This window comes from Tachysurus fulvidraco, chromosome 22 (genome assembly GCF_022655615.1).
Source record: "Tachysurus fulvidraco isolate hzauxx_2018 chromosome 22, HZAU_PFXX_2.0, whole genome shotgun sequence".
Classification (NCBI taxonomy): domain Eukaryota; kingdom Metazoa; phylum Chordata; class Actinopteri; order Siluriformes; family Bagridae; genus Tachysurus; species Tachysurus fulvidraco.
In genome coordinates, this window is record NC_062539.1 from 7,758,212 (window position 1) to 7,779,443 (window position 21,232).

The 21,232-nt window shown below is 40.1% G+C and overlaps 1 protein-coding gene across 1 annotated transcript; it reads right to left on the reverse strand.

Annotated features, from left to right (window-relative positions):
* Positions 1–1,645: 1,645 nt before the first annotated feature.
* Positions 1,646–20,493, reverse strand: sh3gl1a (SH3-domain GRB2-like 1a). The gene is made up of 10 exons (XM_027137304.2): positions 20,262–20,493; positions 13,471–13,539; positions 12,560–12,632; positions 11,969–12,112; positions 11,199–11,332; positions 10,853–11,011; positions 5,898–6,001; positions 5,304–5,431; positions 5,063–5,107; positions 1,646–4,779 (listed from the first exon to the last, which is right to left on the reverse strand). The coding sequence occupies exons 1-10, from the start codon at positions 20,304–20,306 to the stop codon at positions 4,586–4,588; spliced, it is 1,095 nt and encodes a 364-aa protein (XP_026993105.1). The 5' UTR covers positions 20,307–20,493; the 3' UTR covers positions 1,646–4,585.
* Between the last annotated feature and the right edge of the window lie 739 nt (positions 20,494–21,232).

Sequence of the window (21,232 nt, forward strand, 5' to 3'; positions counted from 1 at the left end):
ATCATATTATCACATATCATATTCATTTTAGATGCAAGACGTAAGACTTACAGTTATGGTTCAGGCTTCCATCATCCATCATTGTTTTGCCACAATTTCTGGGACTATCAAGAGCACATCTAGCTAATGTCATGCTTCTTGAAATATTGGAATTAAACTTTGGCAGTGAATGAAGACATCCACTCTCACTCAATCAGACACTGAGAAATAACAGTGTAAAAAAGAGAAGGGATTCACAAGCCTTAAATAGAACTGATCGAGAGAGAGAAAGAGAGAGAGAGAGAGAGATTATTATATATATATATATATCCATCCCATGATCACAATTTCCATTTAAAAAATTAATTAATTAATAGTTAAAGAAAAAGTAGGTTAGTTTTGGCCCTTTTTGATTACCATAAACCGTATTAAGCGCCAGGAAAAACAACATGCCTTCTCTGGGTGAAAGCTGGCAGACAAAATCTATCTGCAAATACATGGATCCTCAAACACAGACAATAGTCTGCTCACAGCTCATATCCGGGATGGTCAATATGGCAGGCTCTGATTAGATTGTTCCCTCAAGGCGTGTTGTTTAATGATGTTGAGAAAAACCATCACAAACAAACACCTGAAAAAAAAATTGTGCAGGAACTTTTTTTTTTAATGTATTTCACCTGACATTTCACATACAATTTGGCAGTCATCAATCTTTACAGAATTAATGAAGGTCGAATCATGCTTTTTATCCACTTAGAGTTATATTCAATTGTGTGAGATGCCCACAAGACAAGTTACTCATTTTATCATATGCTGATGGATATAAAGCAAGTCTCAGCAAACTTGATTTTCTCTCTCTCTTTAAAGTAAAAACAAATCAATAAACAAAAAGGTAGCTGGTCATGAGCTGGTCATGTCACAGAAAACGCAGGACAGTTTCAAAAAGCACTGCCGTATGGATTATGTCTGCTATACTGTACAAGTCCCTATAATAAACTGCTATTATAGAAAAACTTTTTAGAAGTTCATACACTAGATTAATCAACATCTTTAAACCAATCAGACTTAAGAACTCAGAGCGGTGGTGTAATAAATACACCATGCAGCATGTTTTAGTTCACAGTACTAGTAGTCCAATGCTTTAAAACACTGATCAAACAGTCCACAATCCTCTGGTGTGGCCTGCGGTGTCTACTTAGTTGAAATTTAATAATAAATAATAGCTTTAAAATTAGGGGCATGTATACAAATCAAGTAACATTTAGCACTTTAAGATGCTGCATATCTCTAAGATCCCTCTATATTTCCTATAATTAGAAATTAAATAATTGTCAAGTTAAAAATATTCTTGCTCAGCTCACACGGTTAGCTTTGTGATTTTTGTCTGAAGCCATGACTATCATTGTTTAAATTAAACTGCAGTTGTAGTCAAAGGAAAATGAATTAAATTGTAGTAAAGTGTATCTTATAAGTTAAGTCTACTGTCACCATCAGGTGAAAAGGAAGAAGAGCAACTTGTCAGCCAGGACCACTTCATATGGCCATGCTGCTGGACTGTGGGAAGAAACAGGAAAATCCACACTGTCAGTAGCCTGAGCTCAGAATGGAACAGATAACTTCTCATGTGTAATATTAATTCCAAATTCACAAATTGAGAATTCAGATGTTTTCATTTTACTGTTTATTTAAGATGAAAATATATCTTTTTAAGTCATACACTGTAACAACAGGAAACAAACATTAACGGAAGAGAGATGCGGGCACAAATGTTTGAGGCTTTATCAGAAAGTTGACCCATTATAACAACAAGACACTAATGCTACATGTGAATGTAAGCAGGAAATCACCTCACATATTACGGAATGTCCTTAATTAGGTCTAATTGTCTTTGCAATGTATTAAAATAAAGCCATTTCATTTCTGATCGTTCCAAATATGAAAACTAATTAAAAAATATAGAATCATCCCATGATAGTTGGATTTGCAGTTTAATACCTCATACATATAAATACCATACGGAGTGTGAGACCATCTGTCCCTTCCCAGATCGTCTTCGGAAGTTTTAGAGCAGAAACAGAGCAGGCCGAGACAAGATACCGTGTTGTGCTTCATTACAAAGACAGACACCTCTTTTCACTGTGCCGATTAAACACTCAATAACAAACCTGTGCATGTGGTAGAGTGATTTCTAGGAGGAAATGGATGTGGAATGGCTTGGTTACAGAAATAGTGCGTTTTTAATTAAGCTGAAAAATAAAAAGATAAATGAGCAGCTAATTAGAAAATTGGGGAAAAACACCCACATCCTACAGACGTTTAAACATAAGGTAAATTCTGTAGTGTCAGAGAGTATAATAAAAAATGGCCCAGGGGTGGAGGATGAGTGAAAACTCTTGATCTAACCCCGTATTCCATGGTCTGCTTGTGTTTAGTTCCAAGTCTCGTTTTAATTTTATTTTAGGCTACTTATGAAGCAGTAAAGTTTAAAGTGAGTTTAAATAAGTGCTGAAACAAAACCCATGTGAACCTTCTGACACTGCTGTGGATTCAGGGACTCACCCAAAAAACCTAGGTCCAAGTTTTGTATGTGTAAAGACTGGTACAGGAAGGAAGAACCGGGGAGGATATGGAGGTCCACCATAACGCACAGTACATGTACACAAGTGTGGGTCAATTTTAAAGAGTATATTAAAGTAGCTCGGTTTACTTTATGGTAATGCTACATATCTTACAAGTTATATATTACAGAGGTGGACAAATCGGTAGTGAAAGCTCAATAAATAAGCAGGAAGATAAAAACCTCAACTTAATGTAGCTGTTTTTAACTCCACACCAGCAGCTCGCACCATAACGTGACACCAAATCTCATCTTTTCAAGCTGCTGCATCTCAGAAGAAGCGTCATCACGTACATGAACTCACAGTCGTCCATAATTAGATAGCTTTGCTGTGAATGACATCTCTTCCATACAGAGAGCACAAACAATTGTTCTAGCTCGACATAATAGGTATTCATGCAACAGATTGACCGCTTTTCTGTTGCACCGTTAAGGAGCTTGCTATATACAGTAGCTGTGCACGTTATGGCGGAGTGACGTAAAACGACGCTGTAAATATTAATTAATTATTTAGTTAGTTATTTATTTCATCCGGACTATTCGGACTTTATCTCAATAGCCATATAAGTTTATTGTGTTGTAGCTATATTGGTTTTTAAAGGAACTTTCCGGTTAACGGTTTAGTTTTAACGGCTTTAGTGGGTGAAATTAATTAGCAAACACGCATCTAAATCAGAAAGATGCAGACAGAATTCAGAGAGAAATAATGATGAATCGGAGCAAAATAAAGTGCAGTACAAAGCCGAAATAAAACAATCCAAAGAGAGAGAAAATAGTGTAACGCTAGACAAATACTATATTTTACGCACGAAGCCAGGACGGTAGTTTATCTCGCAGCTATATCTTTGGCCGATAGCTTCCAGATTTTTTGAGCATATACGTGTTCGACTGATAAGCTAGCACTTAATTAGCAAGCTGCGTTATTAAAAGTCAAGCTCAAGCTACCACTTTTACCCAACATTTCCATTTCTGGGCCACAAGAATATGAGACTAGGAAACACGGTAGACTTAGCAAGCTAATATGAATTTGACCACCTCTGTAGCAGATCATTTCTAATAATGATAATAATAAAACTATTTCTAATAATGTTACACATAAAGAAAACAAAAGCAATACAGATTTGATCGAGTCAAGAAGGCCTTGATAAACTAAAAGCATCTGAGAGAAGAGAAGCAAATAAAAGATGGATTATCTGAGAATTTTTGGGGTTTTTTTGTCAAATTGTCACTCACTCAGGGTAACATTCCAGGCATGTCTTTCAATCAAGTGCTGTGTGCTGTAAACAAACATCAAGAGATCGAGTCCCAATTATCATTTCTCCTAACCAGCTAGAGAAATGGTCAAACATCATTAGAGAGGGGTTGCAGGTGCTGGAATATCAAACTACAGCAGCTGTGAGCAATACTGTTCTCAAATAAACACGAGTAGTAGGCTGAGTATGGTCAGACATTCGGATCAGTTGACAAAAATGTCAAATTTGATTTTTTCTCGTACAAAAAAGCAGATGAAATCAGATGGATCAGAATTGTTGTATCGCGCTACCGCCACTAGAGGGCAGAGACAATGCATGCACGCAATAACGAGGGCCAACGCAAAGACAAGCCTGTTTACATAGTAAGGATAGAATCAACAGATGTACATTCATGATTAAAAAAAGAGACATATTTAACGTATTTCTATAGAAAAAAATATGCATAATTAGGGAATACAGGAAATAATCTTTCTTGGTTCAGTCACTCGATCGAGGGCAGGACAGGAAATCTGGATGTGATAGTGTTTTAGAGACCCACCTACAATGAGATTGTGACTGAGAGACTTCGTGCAGAAAAACTGCATAGGAAAGGACAGAATATTGTGTCTCTCATAGCGTAGTTCATATTCATACACTGCTCCAAGTCTCCAGCCTTTACTTTAACTCTCCATCACGTCATCTCTCTCTCTCTCTTGCTCTCTTCCCTTCCGCCCTTCATTTCTCCAATCAGCGCGTCTTAACGATTGAGCGGTACCATCACCTCCACGTAGTTGCAGGGGAAGTAGCCAGCTTGGCCATGCACTGTGCCCTCGTACCAGTTCTCATCGATCTGGCTGGTCAGTGTGATGATGTCGCCCTCGCGGAAAGGCAGCTCTCCGTCGTTCTCTGGCTCAAAGTCATACAGGGCTTTACAACAAGGCTGGTCCATTGCTATGAGGGAGAGAGAGTGAACGAGAGAGAGAGAGAGAATGACTGAGCAAAGAAAACTTTCCTGCATTGCTGTTGTTTGTTTTCAGCAATTACAGTATAAAGAGTATATTCTGTATATTTCTGACTGTACACTAGGTGGTGCATGTGTGAGGTGTGTGTATGACGGCGTGAGTGTACAGTATGTGTGTATGAGTTAGTATAGTAAGAGGTGTGTCTAGGTTTAACTGTAAGTAGTGTGTGTGTGTGTGTGTGTTAGAGTTAGAGTCTGGTAAGACAGACTCACATTGTCGTTTCTGGCGTACAGAGGTTCGGGTGGGTAAAGCAGGTGCTGCACAAATAAAGAACACAGAAAGATCAGTGCACACTAAAACAGTAGAAACAGTCATTCCTTAACTAGATTGTGTTCTTTCTAAGTTAATGAGATAAAAATGCAAATTGTGAACTGGAGAGCGCTGTGGTAGAGAGGGTAATATAGCAAATAAAAGATGGAGAATACAGGCAGAATGTGAGGAGGTGAAGCTCACCTGCGTTAAAGCTCTGAGGGTGAGAAGTTGGACTGAAGCCTCCGTTAGAAGACTCTGGGTCTGAGTCAATGCTGGGCATCGGCCTGGGCATTCGCTTCTGACGTGGATGAGCCTGGGCATTGTTCAATCTGAGACACACACATGAACAAGGGAAGAAAGAAAGGGAAATGTCAGAAAGAAAGAAAGCTAGAAATAAAACCAAAAATGTGAAAAACAAACAAACAAACAAACAAAAAAAAAGGCAAAAACAAGAAAACAAGAAGACCAGAAAGAAAAAAGCAACAATAAAGAGAACAAAGCAAGTAAGAAGGTATGCAAGACAAAGAAAAACAATGAAAGCATGCAATAAATAAAGACAGGAAGAAAATGTGAGGGGAAAAAAAAGAACAAACAGAAATAAGCAACAACAAAAAAAGCCAAACAAAGAACAAGAAAAATATACAAAGAGGAAAATAAAAAAGAAAGAAGAAATGCAAACAAGCAAGTAAGAAGGGAAAGATGGTAAGCAAGGGAAAAAACATTGAGAAAGAAGGCAAGAAAGCAGTAGAGAAGAGGAGAAAACAGTAAAGGAGTGAAAGAGTGAGAGCTTCCTACCTGTCTCTCATGGTCTCTGACAGTTCTTCCAAAACCTGAACCGCCTGCTTGTGATACTGCAGCTGAGACTCCACCAGAGCAGAGAGCTGGCTCACCTGTTCCACCTACACACACACACACACACACACACACACACACACACACACACACACACACACACACACACACACACACACACACACACACACACACACACAGGCAGGCAGACAGACAGACAGGCGCACACACACACAGACAGACAGGCAGGTGCACACACACAGAGACATACAGACAGACAGGCACACACAGACAGACATACAGACAGACAGGCACACACACACAGACAGACATACAGACAGACAGGCACACACAGACAGACATACAGACAGACAGGCACACACACACACACAGACAGACAGGCACAGACAGACAGACAGGCACAGACAGACAGACAGGCACACACACACAGACAGACAGACAGACAGACAGGCACACACACACAGACAGACAGACAGGCACACACACACAGACAGACATACAGACAGACAGGCACACACACACAGACAGACATACAGACAGACAGGCGCACACACAGACAGACAGGCGCACACACAGACAGACAGGCGCACACACAGACAGACAGGCGCACACACAGACAGACAGGCGCACACACAGACAGACAGGCGCACACACACAGGCACACGCACACACACAGGCACACGCACAGACAGACAGACAGGCACACACACAGACAGACAGGCAGGCACACACACAGGCACACGCACAGACAGACAGACAGACAGGCACACACACAGACAGACAGACAGGCACACACACACACACAGACAGACAGACAGGCGCACACACACACAGACAGACAGACAGGCGCGCACACAGACAGACAGGCGCACACACAGACAGACAGGCGCACACACAGACAGACAGGCGCACACACAGACAGACAGGCGCACACACAGACAGACAGGCGCACACACACAGGCACACACACAGACAGACAGACAGGCACACACACAGACAGGCGCACACACAGACAGACAGGCGCACACACAGAGGCACACACACAGACAGACAGACAGGCACACACACAGACAGACAGACAGGCACACACACAGACAAACAGACAGGCACACACACAGACAAACAGACAGGCACACACACACAGACAGACAGACAGGCACACACACACAGACAGACAGACAGGCACACACAGACATGCAGTGATTAAAGGAACCACACCTTTACTCTCCACCCCACTATTCCTTCATACTGAATATCTATGTAAAGTTGTCACTGTTGCTATCTTTGTGCACTAACAGGTTTCCAATGCAAATAAGGCTGTGCTCGACTGAGCAGCTAATCTAGTGCTCCAGCACAAAGCGAACAGAAGTAGGACAGAGTCAGACAGAACCCTTTTTGATTAAAACACGTCTATCCAAGCTCAGCAGTTTCCTCTCATCTCAGTACAGAAGAGTATGCAGCACTCGTCGCTCTCGTTCTGGCTGTGAAAACTCGAGCAGAGATCTGGCTACACACCGGAAATTGATCGCTTCGAACAAACTACAGTGCAACGGTGCAGACTCGACCTGTTCCGTTCCGTTCCAATTCAGATTTTCTATTTGCAGAGAAAGTAAATAAACAATTCATATTTCTGTACAAGCTATAACGGCTATTAGCCAGAAGATGGCAAAAAAGTTCAGTAACAAGCAAGAGTAATAATAATTTTATTATTCTTATTATTATTATTATTATTAATAATAATAATAATATATTACATCAATTAATTTATATAATAATATAAACAGGCACATCTTATATTATATATAAGATTTACTTGGTAACACTAGCCTGCTATTAACTTGGTAACCATGGTTACCAAGGCCGAAACATGGCGAGTGCTACTGCAGTGGACAGATATTTTGCCTCCCTAAAACAAATCCTTAAAGCTTTAAATCTTGTCTGGTGCTCGACCCGTTGAACTATTACTTGAGTTGCAAATGTGACCGATGTGAACACTCGTCACCTTTACCCAGCTGTGTAGCAAGTAACACTCATGATTGGTCTAAATACATAAGTCAACTTAATTCAGTTGATTTCAGTTTACTTTTATTTTGACACACTTCTCATGGTGTGAAAACGTATAGCATTACCAATAAGACCCGTGTTCTCCTCTGCTAGGTAGAAACTTTAGGATGCCGACCATCTCAGGAACCTTAGCATCAAAATAATCTGAGCTTCCTAATCGTAATTACGACTTGAGTGGTCATTCATGCACAACCTCCTAGTAGGAAAGGCATTTACAGGCATAATTCTGTGCACGTGAAAGCAGCATAAGTGTTGATCATATTATATGGCATTCATTTCTATTTTAATGTATTGCGGAAGCAGCCTGATTTGCATGCATACGAGAAGAGCGAATGGTGTGTGTGTGTGTGTGTGAGAGAGAGAGAGAGAATGTGAGTGAGTGAGTGAGTGAGTGAGTGAGTGAGTGAGTGAGTGAGTGAGTGAGTGAGTGAGTGAGTGAGTGAGAGAGAGAGAGAGAGAGAGAGAGAGTGAGAGAGTGAGAGACACACACAAACACTTCTCCCTGCTGAACAAGCATTTCATTTAGGGCACACAGACAAATGCGAATGAATTTGGTTCCCCTTAAAGGGCTCTTAAGGAGTAGTTTAACTACTTGGAGAACAATAGAGTGCAGAAATGCCAGAAGAATTCAATTATACATGCTGGCATTTTATCAAAGCCTGCTATTAACGGGTTGTGATATTCTAGCGTTCTCTAAATCACAATGCACTTCACATGACCTGCTGAGGACAAAAAAAATAAGTATTAATAAGGATGAATAAGAAGTGTCCACCAAATAAGCATGGAAACGAGTTACTTGTAAATCGAACATGAATTACACAATGCCCGTAGTTTACATGCCCATATGTCCCATATGTAAGAGGCTTCTGCAATAAAAGTCCTGGTCAATTACGACACGTGCACACGTGGAACGCAAATCCTACAGAAAAAATGACTTATTTGCCATTTTAAAGCTGTATTAGTGCTTAAATGATCACATCCAAATCAAGGCTTTTGTTCTGAGGGTCAGATGGCAGATCATCAGCTGCTGAGAAGGGGGGGGGTGCGCTGTATAGCTGTATAGATGGAAAGCGTGAACGTGAAGCACGTAATGACTCACAGGCACAAGTTCAGATATACAGATTCAGATGTTGTGTAGCTTCTATTTGAGATGCTGATACAAAAAGGAGGTTTTTTCCTTTTGTTTTGCTTGGCTTGATTTGACTGTCACTACAGTGACAAGAGCACAGACACACCTGATCTGACACCGTGTGTGAAATTGAATTTTGGGGGAGAAAGAAGAATGATTGTGTGTAGCCCGTATTTGAGACGCTCAGACAAAAACTGATGTTTTAAAGGGTTACAAAGATTTTTTCCGTTACATTCTCTATGGAATTCCCAAAGCAATATTTACCAATAAGCATCATCTAGTAAGTTGTTAGAATCTTTAGAAATAATTCAAAACAATGTTTAGTTGTTTGTTTTTTTTTAAGTTAGTCAACAAAACTTTACATTTTCAATCATTTACAATCCTTTTTTTCACTTTCACTTTCCCTGTATTGTGTAACACTCATACTGTGAATAAGTTCCTGCCCATCTGGTTTATATCCTAAAAGGGAGACTCCAGCAATAGTTTTTGCCTGTAAATTTGTTGTTTTTTTTTAAATCACATGCAATAGACGTCCTCACAGATTTTGAGAAAGTTCTGCTAGCAGTTAACATTTAGGCTTTTGTGCCTCGCACGAACATTACATTGAGAGATGTTTATAAAAGCACTTCATGCTTTAGATGTTGCCTTCAGACTCTGTATCTGTATCTGAGTCACTGTTTAATAACCGTATTAATCAGCACCAGACTTCTAAGGAAACACACAGGTCCTGGCTGTTGTGTTCTACAGAACAGGGATTAGATTGATTCCCTGCTGCTAACAGCTATTCCTTCTACACCGTAATACATGTACTTACTTATTTGTACTGTGATGAAGACATGCACATTTTAGGCTGTGTTCCCATTTCATTGTCATTTTTTACATACTAAAGAGTTAATAACAATTAATTAACAAACCATTATGTACAATTGAAAAAGCAGACACGTTGCTGCCTTGCCTTATTTATTAGAACACGATGGAGTGTTTTTGTTTGTTGCTCTGCTTTTTGCTGCAGAATGTTGTTTTGGGTCTGTTGTGTGCTTTTGCTATGGCAGTTTGTGTTGTGATTTTTTTTCCGGCACTTTTTAAGCTTGGTTTTGCTGTATGGTTTTGTGTAGAGCACTTCTGTATTTGATGTGTGGTGATGTTTTTTTTTTTTTTTTTGCTGTATCAGATTATGGTTCCGTCGTAACTTTTTTGGCATTTCTGGGTTTTTTTTTTGCTGTAACTGTATGGTTTTGCCGTAGCTGCACGGTTTTACCATAGCTGCATGGTTTTGCTGCCATATTTGTTTGTTTTGATCTTGCTCTAATGTTTTTGGTCTGGTCAATATATAATTATTTTAATATTCAGTTATATTTTCACTCACTGCATCATCTTTTAATGATTAATCACGGTGTCATTTGAGAGATTCCACATGGGGATGCAGCTGAATTGAACTTGCACCTATACTCTCACTGGAACCTGCTGATTATATAGCACATGAAAAAAATAACCATAATTTAAGAGTGGAGTGTGTCTACCCAAATTCCCCTCAGTGTCTGAAACATATGCTAATGGTAGGCAGATGGTGAGGACTGCTGGGTAATTGGCTGCGAAAGACAATGTCCCCTGGTATTCTCTTGAATCCCTTGAGAGTCGTTAAATAGTGAGTCATTCAACTGAATCTACGTTACTGCTTTGAGCACGACGATCACATGTTCAGGAAGGTCTCGGAATCACAGTTTTGTCTCTAGATTTTACTCACGTCAGTTTCTAAAAGATTGTGCATGCTGATCTCTGCAGCCTCTTTGGACTCGTGGAATTTTTCCAAAGCAGCACGCAGCTCCTCATCTGGAATCTTTCCCTGCCGTTTCTTCTTGTAGTCATAATCAAGCCTCCGGCCCTCCACCTTCTTCAGCTGGTGCTGCTCAGTTGAGAGACAAAGAAAAAAAAAAAGAGAAGGAAGAGAGACAGACAAATCAGAAGGACCGAAAGTAAAAGAGAAAATGGATTGACACATTCCTCATATCATGATGAAAATCAAAACAGTTATAAGCAGCATCATACCTAGTACAGAGAAATTGAATCCTCTCGTGCGCTTAAGGTCCTACCTGGATGTCCTTGAGATCCTTGTCTACGATGGTCTGGAAAGGGTCGATGAAGTTCTGCTTCACGTCGATATCCAAGGAATCCTTTACTTCAGCCAGCCTTTTCATAGCCTCCCCCATGTCAACAAGAGCACCACCTACAGAGCACAAGACACAAGCTTTACACTCAGCATTCTAATGCTTTAAGTGAAACTTCCAGATATCCATAATTATATACAGGTATCTTCAGATTGTGTCCTAAGTTTCAAAGCGGAAAAATCTTATCAGAAAATCCGAGTTAGGACATGCTGAAGATGTGACAGTCAAGTGTTATTGCATCAGACAATACAAGAGCCAATCAAGTTCCACTATGCAAATGAAGGCCTGCAAAAGATTTGGGCCCATCTAGATTTGGGGGGTTTTCCAATCAATTTGTAATGTACCGTCAGCCTGGATTTCTTGATGAGGTCAAACGTGTGAATCTAAAACACTTGTTGTTGTTGTTTTGTTTGTTTATTAGAAAAAAAAGAGATAATAAGTCAAGAAAATTAAGAGCAATAAACTATCAATATTTTATCTGAGGAAAAGTTAGGCTATGAAGTGTTGTGTAGGTCATAAGCTGGGTATTTTCCCCACACACACTTCTCATATACAGTATAAAATGTTATCTCCTTAATGGTTTAATCATTCCCATTTCTTCACTTCCTCTTAGTTACTTACTTTTTTGCAAGCTATTTTCAAGCAGCCCCCCCCACCCACCCACCCACCCACCCAACACACACACACACACACACCGAAGTTGGTGTCCTCCCCCATCTCACGGCCGTATCTGACCATGCTCTCTCCCAAAACTCCCTCTGCCTGTGGATACCCGGGACTCTTCACCTGCCCTCGAATCTTGGACACAGTATTCAACATGGACAGTTTGGCCCGAGATGCTGACAACAAAACACAGAACAGAGATACAATCAGATCAAATTTTAGTGCAACTTTCAGTGAATATCTAGACACACACAGACTAATCAACAGGAATGGTTTGCAGCTATCTAAAAAAAATTCCCCAGCACGTTTAAATGTTTTATGCTGAGAAATTCCAACAGTTCCAGAGAGATGAAGTCTTTAATAAATGGTAAAACACTGCAAAGGTTGCAACACAAGTCCAGTCATGTACACGAGCTTATCTGCACACACTTTAAATCATATGAATTGTTTAACCCTTTTGTTCTGATCCTAACCTTTTTCTTTAGTCTAATTTTACATATCTGAGCCTTTACTTTCAGCACCAAATTTGAAATAACCTGCCAGAACTGCAAGAATATATTTCCTAAGTGCATGAAGCTAAAGGAAGTCTAGATTGAACAGGTTCTTTTGTGTGAGCTAGTTACCTGGGTTGGGCTGCAGATACTCTGACGTCCTGGATAACACTTCCACTATGGCCTTACTGGTGATATCAGCCTTCTGTAAAACACACAGGGTAGGGAAACGGGAAGGGTTATAAAATGGTGACACCAAGTTTACCTACAAGGCAACAAGGGATAGGAATTCTAGTTAAAGGTGAGGATTGGGACTGGGATATGGTGGAAGCAAGCGGTCGGATGTGTCAAACCTTCTAGTGGAAGCTGGAAATAATCTTTCTGCAGGAGTGAGAGGGACTGGGGTCTGTGGGAGTAGGTAGGATATTATATTTTCTGCAAGAGCTGGCAGGATTAGTCATTATGGCTTCACTTGTGGGTGGGATTGGTCAAGCTTTATGGGGGAATGTTTGGAACAAGCTTGACAAGTTTGAGCAAATGAAGAAATCAGAAATAGATGAGACACATCAAAGGTGGGTTTGATCAAACTTTCTGTAGGACTAAAACGGATTGTCGATTTGAAAATGGATTTGCAGAATTGAAAGGGATTGGTCTGGTCTGGTCTGGCCGAGTTTAACGCATGAGATAGCGAGAGGAGTAAGAGGGATTAGTCGATCTTTTCGACAGGACTAAGTGGGATTGGTCAAACCTTTTGCAGAAAAGCGCATTATTACATACAATATGCATTACTACAAAGGTGTGGCAAAGCGATGCATGGTTTCAATTCGGATACGACACCTATGCATCGTGCTTGTTTAAAAAGTTCAACTAAAAAAAGTATTTCATGAATGCTGCTTTGCGGCTTCTGTACGAAGACAATGAATTTATATATCCAGCAGGTTCCGATTATATTTTTGAGGGGTTGGAAAGGCACATAAAAATAACAGCTTTAAGGATTTATAATGCCAGCTGTACAGAGCTCTATCTCCTGATTTGCCCCTCACCCTCTCCAGGTCCTTAAAGTCTTCATCCAGCTTTGTGCCTTCTGCTCCTCCTACTTTCTCACTCACCATCTGGAAGCAAACACAAATATGAAAATACTTGAATATATTGCATTTTTTGTACAGAGATAGGGAGACGGTGCAAGAATGAAAAGCAAAGACAGAAAGAAAGGCTGAAAGGCTGAGAGATAGAATCTGGACCGAAGAATTAATCTATACAAGTTATCTCTACAGCTTTCTTTAATTAAATAAAAAGAAAGAAATGTTTACACTGATGCTGTTTATTACACTATACAACATGAAGCAGACACTTTTAATCCTGCACTCATGCTCCTTCTAGGATCCTCTGGAATGCATGACTACTCAATCGAACATGAAGGGACTTGTGCGCCAGGGCAAAAACACAGGAGACATTCGGTTTCTTTTCCAAAATCACATCCACAGCACTGCGAAAAACAGAATCCTGAACCGCATTCTACAGTGAAAACGTCACTTAAGAAAGATCGTGGTGAATGACATCATCAGGGTAAATGATTTATAGTGTGTGAGATAGTCAGTTTTTTTTTCCACGAATAAAAGCACGTGTAGTGTTCCAGGATTGCCATGTCATTAAGATTCATGTCTTCATTTCTTCACTTTCCTGCTCTTCTTCTGGAGGTCCTCAGTTTACCAGGGTTTTCAATTGTGTTACCAAACTATTAGCTCTGGAAAACAAAGTCAGGGATACTGACTGCACTAACTTCCTGCCTTGCTCAAGGTTTCCAGCTGCTTTATGTATTACAAGCCCCTTGGACGACGGAAAGGGCTTTGCAATCGGGAAACATGGTCAGCATAGTGAACAGACCTTTCTGACCTCTGGACAAATATACGTTCCAAAATCCCTCATTCCTTCTCTCAAACTTTGCAGTAAATCATACAAAAGAAATAGTTCTGTACATCAGAGTTATATGTTCTTAGACATTTAGACATTGTCTGCAGAAATCCATATGCTGAATTCATATTATGTGCTATAGAATAAGATTTTGGCATTTCTAACAAGGAAAAAACCCTACAAACTCCTGTGCATTCAAAACGTACATAAAGAAACCCGGTGGCAGCGTGATTCCTGTCCCAGTGGGCCTCTATCAGAACAGAACCCATTATTTGTCACATATACATTACTGCACAGTGAAATTCTTTCTTTGCATATGGCAACTTTGGAGGATGGGGTCAGGGTACTGGGTCGGACATGGGCGTCCCTGGAACAGCGAGGGCCGGATACTTAACCCCTTGACCTTGTCCTTATGTACGAATCCCCAGTGCTTGATAATCAAGCTTGAGGATCGCTCATATTTCCTTCCCTCTGACTAAAGGGTTCATTTCACATTTGCTACAAGAAAACACAATGTTCTCAGTGTAGCTTAGAGAGATGAGCAAATAGTTCCTTTGTTGGCAAATAGAGTGTGTGTCACTTTTGCGATCGCTGCCTCCAGTGTAATGTACTCCAGTCAATTAACCATTCGTTCTAAGAACATTGTTTACATGTAGGTTTTAATCAATAGTCCCCACATGCAGTAGAATCAATGGTGACCTTTCAGTGCTGTTATTCATGTTCGATCATCTACCGTTATGTACATCAGGATATTTGTTGGCCTCAAACACTTACACTGCAGCTTTCATCCTCCTCATCTCCCCACAGAAATACTGTCATGAATAACGAATATAATATCTAAATGATCATGGGATTTGAAAGGCACTGTTACTGTCTGTTTTGACTGCACAAGATTTTATCATCAGGTACACAGTACACTTTACACACTGACAGAATGATGTTTCAGTAACACGCTGTATTGAGCTCTGCACTCTGTCTGTCTGTCTGTCTGTCTGTCTCTCTCTCTCACTCTCTCTCTCACTCTCTCTCTCACTCTCTCTCACACTCTCTCTCACACTCTCTCTCACACACACACACACACACACACACACACACACACACACACACACACACACACACACACACACACACACACACACGTTTAATTCAGAACGAGACGTCTTTTGTGGAGAGCTTCTCTGATAGTCGAAGTGAAAGAACAGCTCAGCAGGTATTCTATAGTTCATACGTAAATTGTGAGAGTGCAAAATGCAGGCCTTCAAAAGACGCAGCAACAGAGAATGTACAGTCAGGTTTGACACACCCAATTCAGTCACACGCAATGCACCAGAGTCAACGCTCCAGCCTGACCATCTAATTTAAAGCCAAATTTATCCAAAAACATCCCAAATCAACACTCCCGATTCAGATTCAACACTTCCGAATCTGATTCAGAATCAGATTCTGATTTAACACTCCTGATTCAACTGTCTATCGTTCCACATCAACACTCCTGATTCTGATTCAACAGTCTAGCGTTCCACATCAACACTCCTGATTCTGATTCAACAGTCTAGCGTTCCAAATCAACACTCCTGATTCTGATTCAACACTACCGATTCAACTGTCTAGCATTCTAAATCAACACTCCCAATACAACATTTCCCAATCTGATTTCGAATCAGATTCTGATTCAACACTCCCAATTAAACAATTCCGAATCTGAATCGACACTCTCGCTTCTGATTCAACACCCCTGACCAGAATATAATGCACAATTTAGGGTAGGAGGAGATCTCAAACATTTAGTGTCCAGAAACTGCTTTGACTTCAGATGCTTATGGGAGAAAGAGTTTGAACATCTGGAGGGAAATGTAATGCCACTAGAAAAACTGCTTACTGGCAACACAACTACCTAAACAATGCATTGTGGGATTTTATGCACATTGGTTATTGTCCAGTTAATAACAACTATTACATGATTTAGGATATGTTTGCAGTAATGACATCATGTAACAGTGTTTTGGAAAAAACATATTTCCTCTAACCAGTGAAGTGTATTGTTTAGCACAGCTGAGAGGAGGGCATTAGTGACAGGAAGAGCTTCAGTTTGCATTTTTCTATTGTAGGGTATGAAAGTCACTTCTCCAGCTTCATTTGTCAGAGTTTGTTTGGTCTGTGGCTACACTGTTTCTGATCGCATGTAGCCTTCAGTATGAACACAGGCAGCTGTGTCGTTCCTCCTATCAGCAATGTGCATACTCCCTGCACACGTCTCCATGTTTGCTTCTTGTTATGCTTCACTGAATAATGCCAACGTGTTTACTGAAATCCTGCATAAATTTGTGCACTTAAAACCAGCCGTTGACTGAATCATTTGAAAAAGCTCAGTCCAGCTTTACCTGATCAGCTGATGACCAGGTCTTGGGTTTAAAGTGTTAGTTATCCTGTCGGACCAGCATCGTTATCGCTTGACGTCTTTAAATCTGATGTGATGTCATGCTTTAATTAAAAGGTTAATAAAGTAGAAAAATGGCTGAAGGCAACTTGCACTGCTTGTAAGATGCTCCGATATTCCATCAGCTTTAGCAATCATTTCTAATCTTTTTTCCCCTAAATGTAGTCAACCAGCTCACCCTCTCCTTTACATGCTGAACAACAAAGCAAGTAACAGTTCTGAGAGTAACCGGTTTCACCAACATGGCTGGATTGTATCCTACTACACACTACGTACTGTAACGTCGGCCTTACCTTATCAAATTCGGTAGGTATCCAACTTAAAGCGATGAGGCAGCCGTGCTAACCATTTATCCCTCATGCTAGAACACAGTACACTGCCTTGTTTGAGTAAATAAATCTCTCAAAAACATTAACATAAATAACACTGTTCATGACACTTAATATACTACCAGGCTCTGTTTCCTCGCGTATTTCACATTTTTTAGATTACAGAGCTGGCTACTCGGTGAGGCAGATCCATGCGTAAGCTGCATACGTTAAAATGCTTTGTATGAAAACATTATAACAATGCTATAGCATTTAGCTGTAAAAATAACGTCATACTCTGATTAAATGTTTAACCTCGTTCACGGCACGCCTGAACTCCTGAGTGACGTGACTGAGGCTCTGTCAAACCTGCTTAAAAAAATGATAATAAAATCAAGACTCATCATGATGATTCATCTGACAAGAGAGAGAGAAACCAAGGGTGTAGAAGTAAGAGCGAGAAAACAATAAAGAGAAAGAGAGCGTCTAGCCAGTTTGAAGCATGAAATGTTGAACTATTGTAAATGAAAGCAGCAAAGAGCTACAAATGCACTGCTTTGTGAAAACAAACACAACAACACAAAACTCTTCGATCGCCACGTGTACAGTGCGTCAGGTGTAATTACTCAGCTGGGTGTCGGCTACAACGTGATTTGCCAAGTCACACAAACTCACAGCAGACCTTAGGACTCTGGTCTGATTTACTAGCTGATTAACAGGCTACTCCACAGAAGCTCTGACTGTATCAGAGTGGGAGCCTCATCAGAAACGTCCCAGTGTTCACGACCGAAAAGATTCGGATCGTTTTACGCCACTATGGACGGCCCTCAAAGAGGTTCTACCGTAAACGCTGAGGGTTTCAGAAAATAAATAAATAAATAAAAAACAAACAAACACGATGAACAAAAAAATTTCAAGCTACCCAAGTTCTCTCAGTATTCTGCTCTGAACCATGTGCTTTTATCAGTGAGACACTGTGGTGATCTGATGTGGTGATCTGATGTGGTGATCTGATGTGGTGATCTGATGTGGTGATCTGATGTGGTGATCTGATGTGGTGATCTGATGTGGTGATCTGATGTGGCGGTCTGCTGTGGCGATCTGCTGTGTAAACCCCATCAGGACATCAGACCACCACACCACTATAACAGCACATCCTGCCATGTTCTAGTGCATGTCAGAGTCATGCAAAAACCTTGTTCTCTGAGCTGATAGTTCTGCATTCTGTAGCAGTGTGTGCACTAGGAAGTAACACAACACATTGATACACATCAATGAGAGACACAGAATCGACACCTTTCTATCGTAGCCAGCATGTACCAATTTTTTAAAAATTAGTGCTACAGAAGCTCTTCAATGGGATCAAACCAAACAGCCTGGCATTGGGTGCCCATGATCTCTTTTCTTAAAGCATTTTTGGTAGCAACCGCTCAGTGTGCATAGTGGAATCATCACACAAGACATTTTGACCCTTGTTCCAGAGTCAGATCCTCACACCTGACCATCATTCCCGTTTCCGATACATCAGCTTCAAGAAGTGACTATCTACCTCATACTGCAACTTATCCCTGGACAGATTCCCCTGTAATAAGATAATCAATGATATTCACTTGTCAGTGGATTTAACGTCATGTCCTGCCTACTGTACATGACAGACATGAAGAAAGGCACAGACAGATCATTTGAGCCATTGTACATGTAGTTTATGAGCTCAAGAATTCATAGGATGAAAGCAGCAATAAATTGGGGTTGTAAGAAAACTACTAGTTGGCTGTAATGCCCTTGTTCCTGAAAACAGTAACTATAGAACAGACTTGAATGAAGCAGCTGGAGCTAAAATAATCTGTAAGCAGTATAGATTGACCAGTACAGACTGAGAACTGCATTCAAATCAGAAAAGAGCAAAAATTTGAGAAATCCAGTCCAACTAAAAGACCACCAACAGCTGGCAACATCCAGGCTACACTTGTATAGAAATATGCTACAATCTCCACTAATTTATTGCTTAATATATGTTTAGACCAAATGGAAAATTTGAGCATGAAAAACAAAACATCAAACGGCACCCAAGATTTATTTTGTATTGAATTCTAAGTTTTGTTTCCTCAAAGCTTTGTGATGTTAGTTCAGTGTACATAGTCGTTAACATAAACAACCCGCTGTACTGAAGTGAATGTGTTTTTTGCTTCAGTTTTGCACAAACCCAGTGATGCAGCAGCGCTTTAGTGATTTCCTATATCCGTCTCTCTCACCTTCTTATCTGTTCTCTGTTTTAAACTCAACAGCATCAAGCTTGTCATCTCAGTGATCACTGATTGTTAACTAGGCGAGTCGCTGCATCTGAGCCATGCAGTAGAACCGCATTCTGGAGCTGTGAGTCCAGTATTTGCTGACCTGATCACTTGATCTCCACAATTATCTCATTAATGACACCGAGCATCACTGGAATATGGCGGATGAGTAAACAAGATCTTATGATATTACCATGTTATGTTTGAATGCCATGTTAAACTCTTGTATTGAACTCCATTGTGTCTCCCTGTTACATCATCAAGGTACACAACAGCTAGCCTTCTCACAGGAACAACAGAAATACAACACCGGCCAACAAATTATCCTTAAAAATCTCTAAGCACTTTATTTATAGTAATAATCACTTAATGTGTTTCAGGGTGAACATTTCAGGACAAATAAACACCTACACTGGAGACCAAGTTAGTCCTTTTTAACCTAAAGTTATTTTCATTATTCGTCAATGATCAGTACATGATTAACTAATTACTGTTTCTATTGTGTTATTCTCTTAAAAAACAACTCATCTTTGATGTTGTAACTTTAATTTAATACACCAGTGAGACCAGAAGCCATGTGTGACCACACATACAGTGTGTTTAGCATCTGGACAGATTAAACTGGATTTCCAGCTGGTGCCTAAAAGCTGCAGTTCCAGCTCGGATCCTCATGAATAGCCTGAGGCTACACAGATTTAGCAAAATAAGCCGAACTCGAACTTAAACCAAACTGACATGCGGAATAACAAGCGTTTTTCACAAGTTTATTCTACACGGTGAACCACAAAAGCTGCATCTTTAATTGTGTCAAAAAAAAAAAGGAGTTTATTTACAACCAATATAATCCAGACTGGGCTGAAGAGGAAAAAGTTGGGAAGTTTCCTCACCTGACTCGCTTTATAAAACTGTTTCTTCAGGCCAGCGACAGACATCTTTGCGTCGGCTTGTCAATCTATAAATCAGGGAAAATGTGAAATTCGATCGTCTCTCTTTGCTTGTTACAAACACGTAAAACTCAAGCAATACTTCTTCCTGCACCGCCGCCTTCACAGAAACTACACTGTAGCTATTCTTTTTTTTCCCCATCCGTATTCCGAGAGCTCCTCCCCCTAAAATAAGATTGGCTAATACATCATATTGACAAGCAAAGTCACCTATTATACACTGCCGAGCTGACGGAATAAACAAATTAGCCAATCACAGAGCAGAAGGCGGGACTTCTTGTTTATACGTGGGTTGCTGCACTTCCCGTTCGAGTAAAATTTGTCTAGTTTGCCAAATGTCATATACTATTTCCAAGAATCGTTGAAACACATGTAAAATAGAAATCGTTAACCTTTTTTTGGGATCTTACTCATACTAAACTTTAAATACCAGTTACCACATACGTTAAAAGAGATAATAACGTTCGTCCCCTAAGTAGGGCACACTATGTAATAATAAGCAACCAGGGCGGAACCAAGGTAACAAAGTTTTTATCCCCTTCCCCCCACATACAGGTAACAAAAACTTCCGGAAGGGTTCTAGAAGGCCACGTAGAGACCACGCCCACGTTCTAGTCACGCCTAGTTCCTTCTCTCGCTTCACAAACTTTTATGTGCATAAACTTGTCATATAATCTTATAAAGAAATGAGCTGGTACATTTTATCAGCATCTTAGAGAATCTGCTACATATCAATTTATGTTAGAAATGTAATATTTGGGAAAATGTTTTTGCACTAACTCATTATTACAGGTCATAAATGATACAATAAATAAATAAACAAACAGCTTTAGACTTTTGCAAAGAACTGAACAATTTTTTTTTATTTGTCCAGTGTCTAATGTATATTTCATTAGAATTTGTTTTTGGAGACT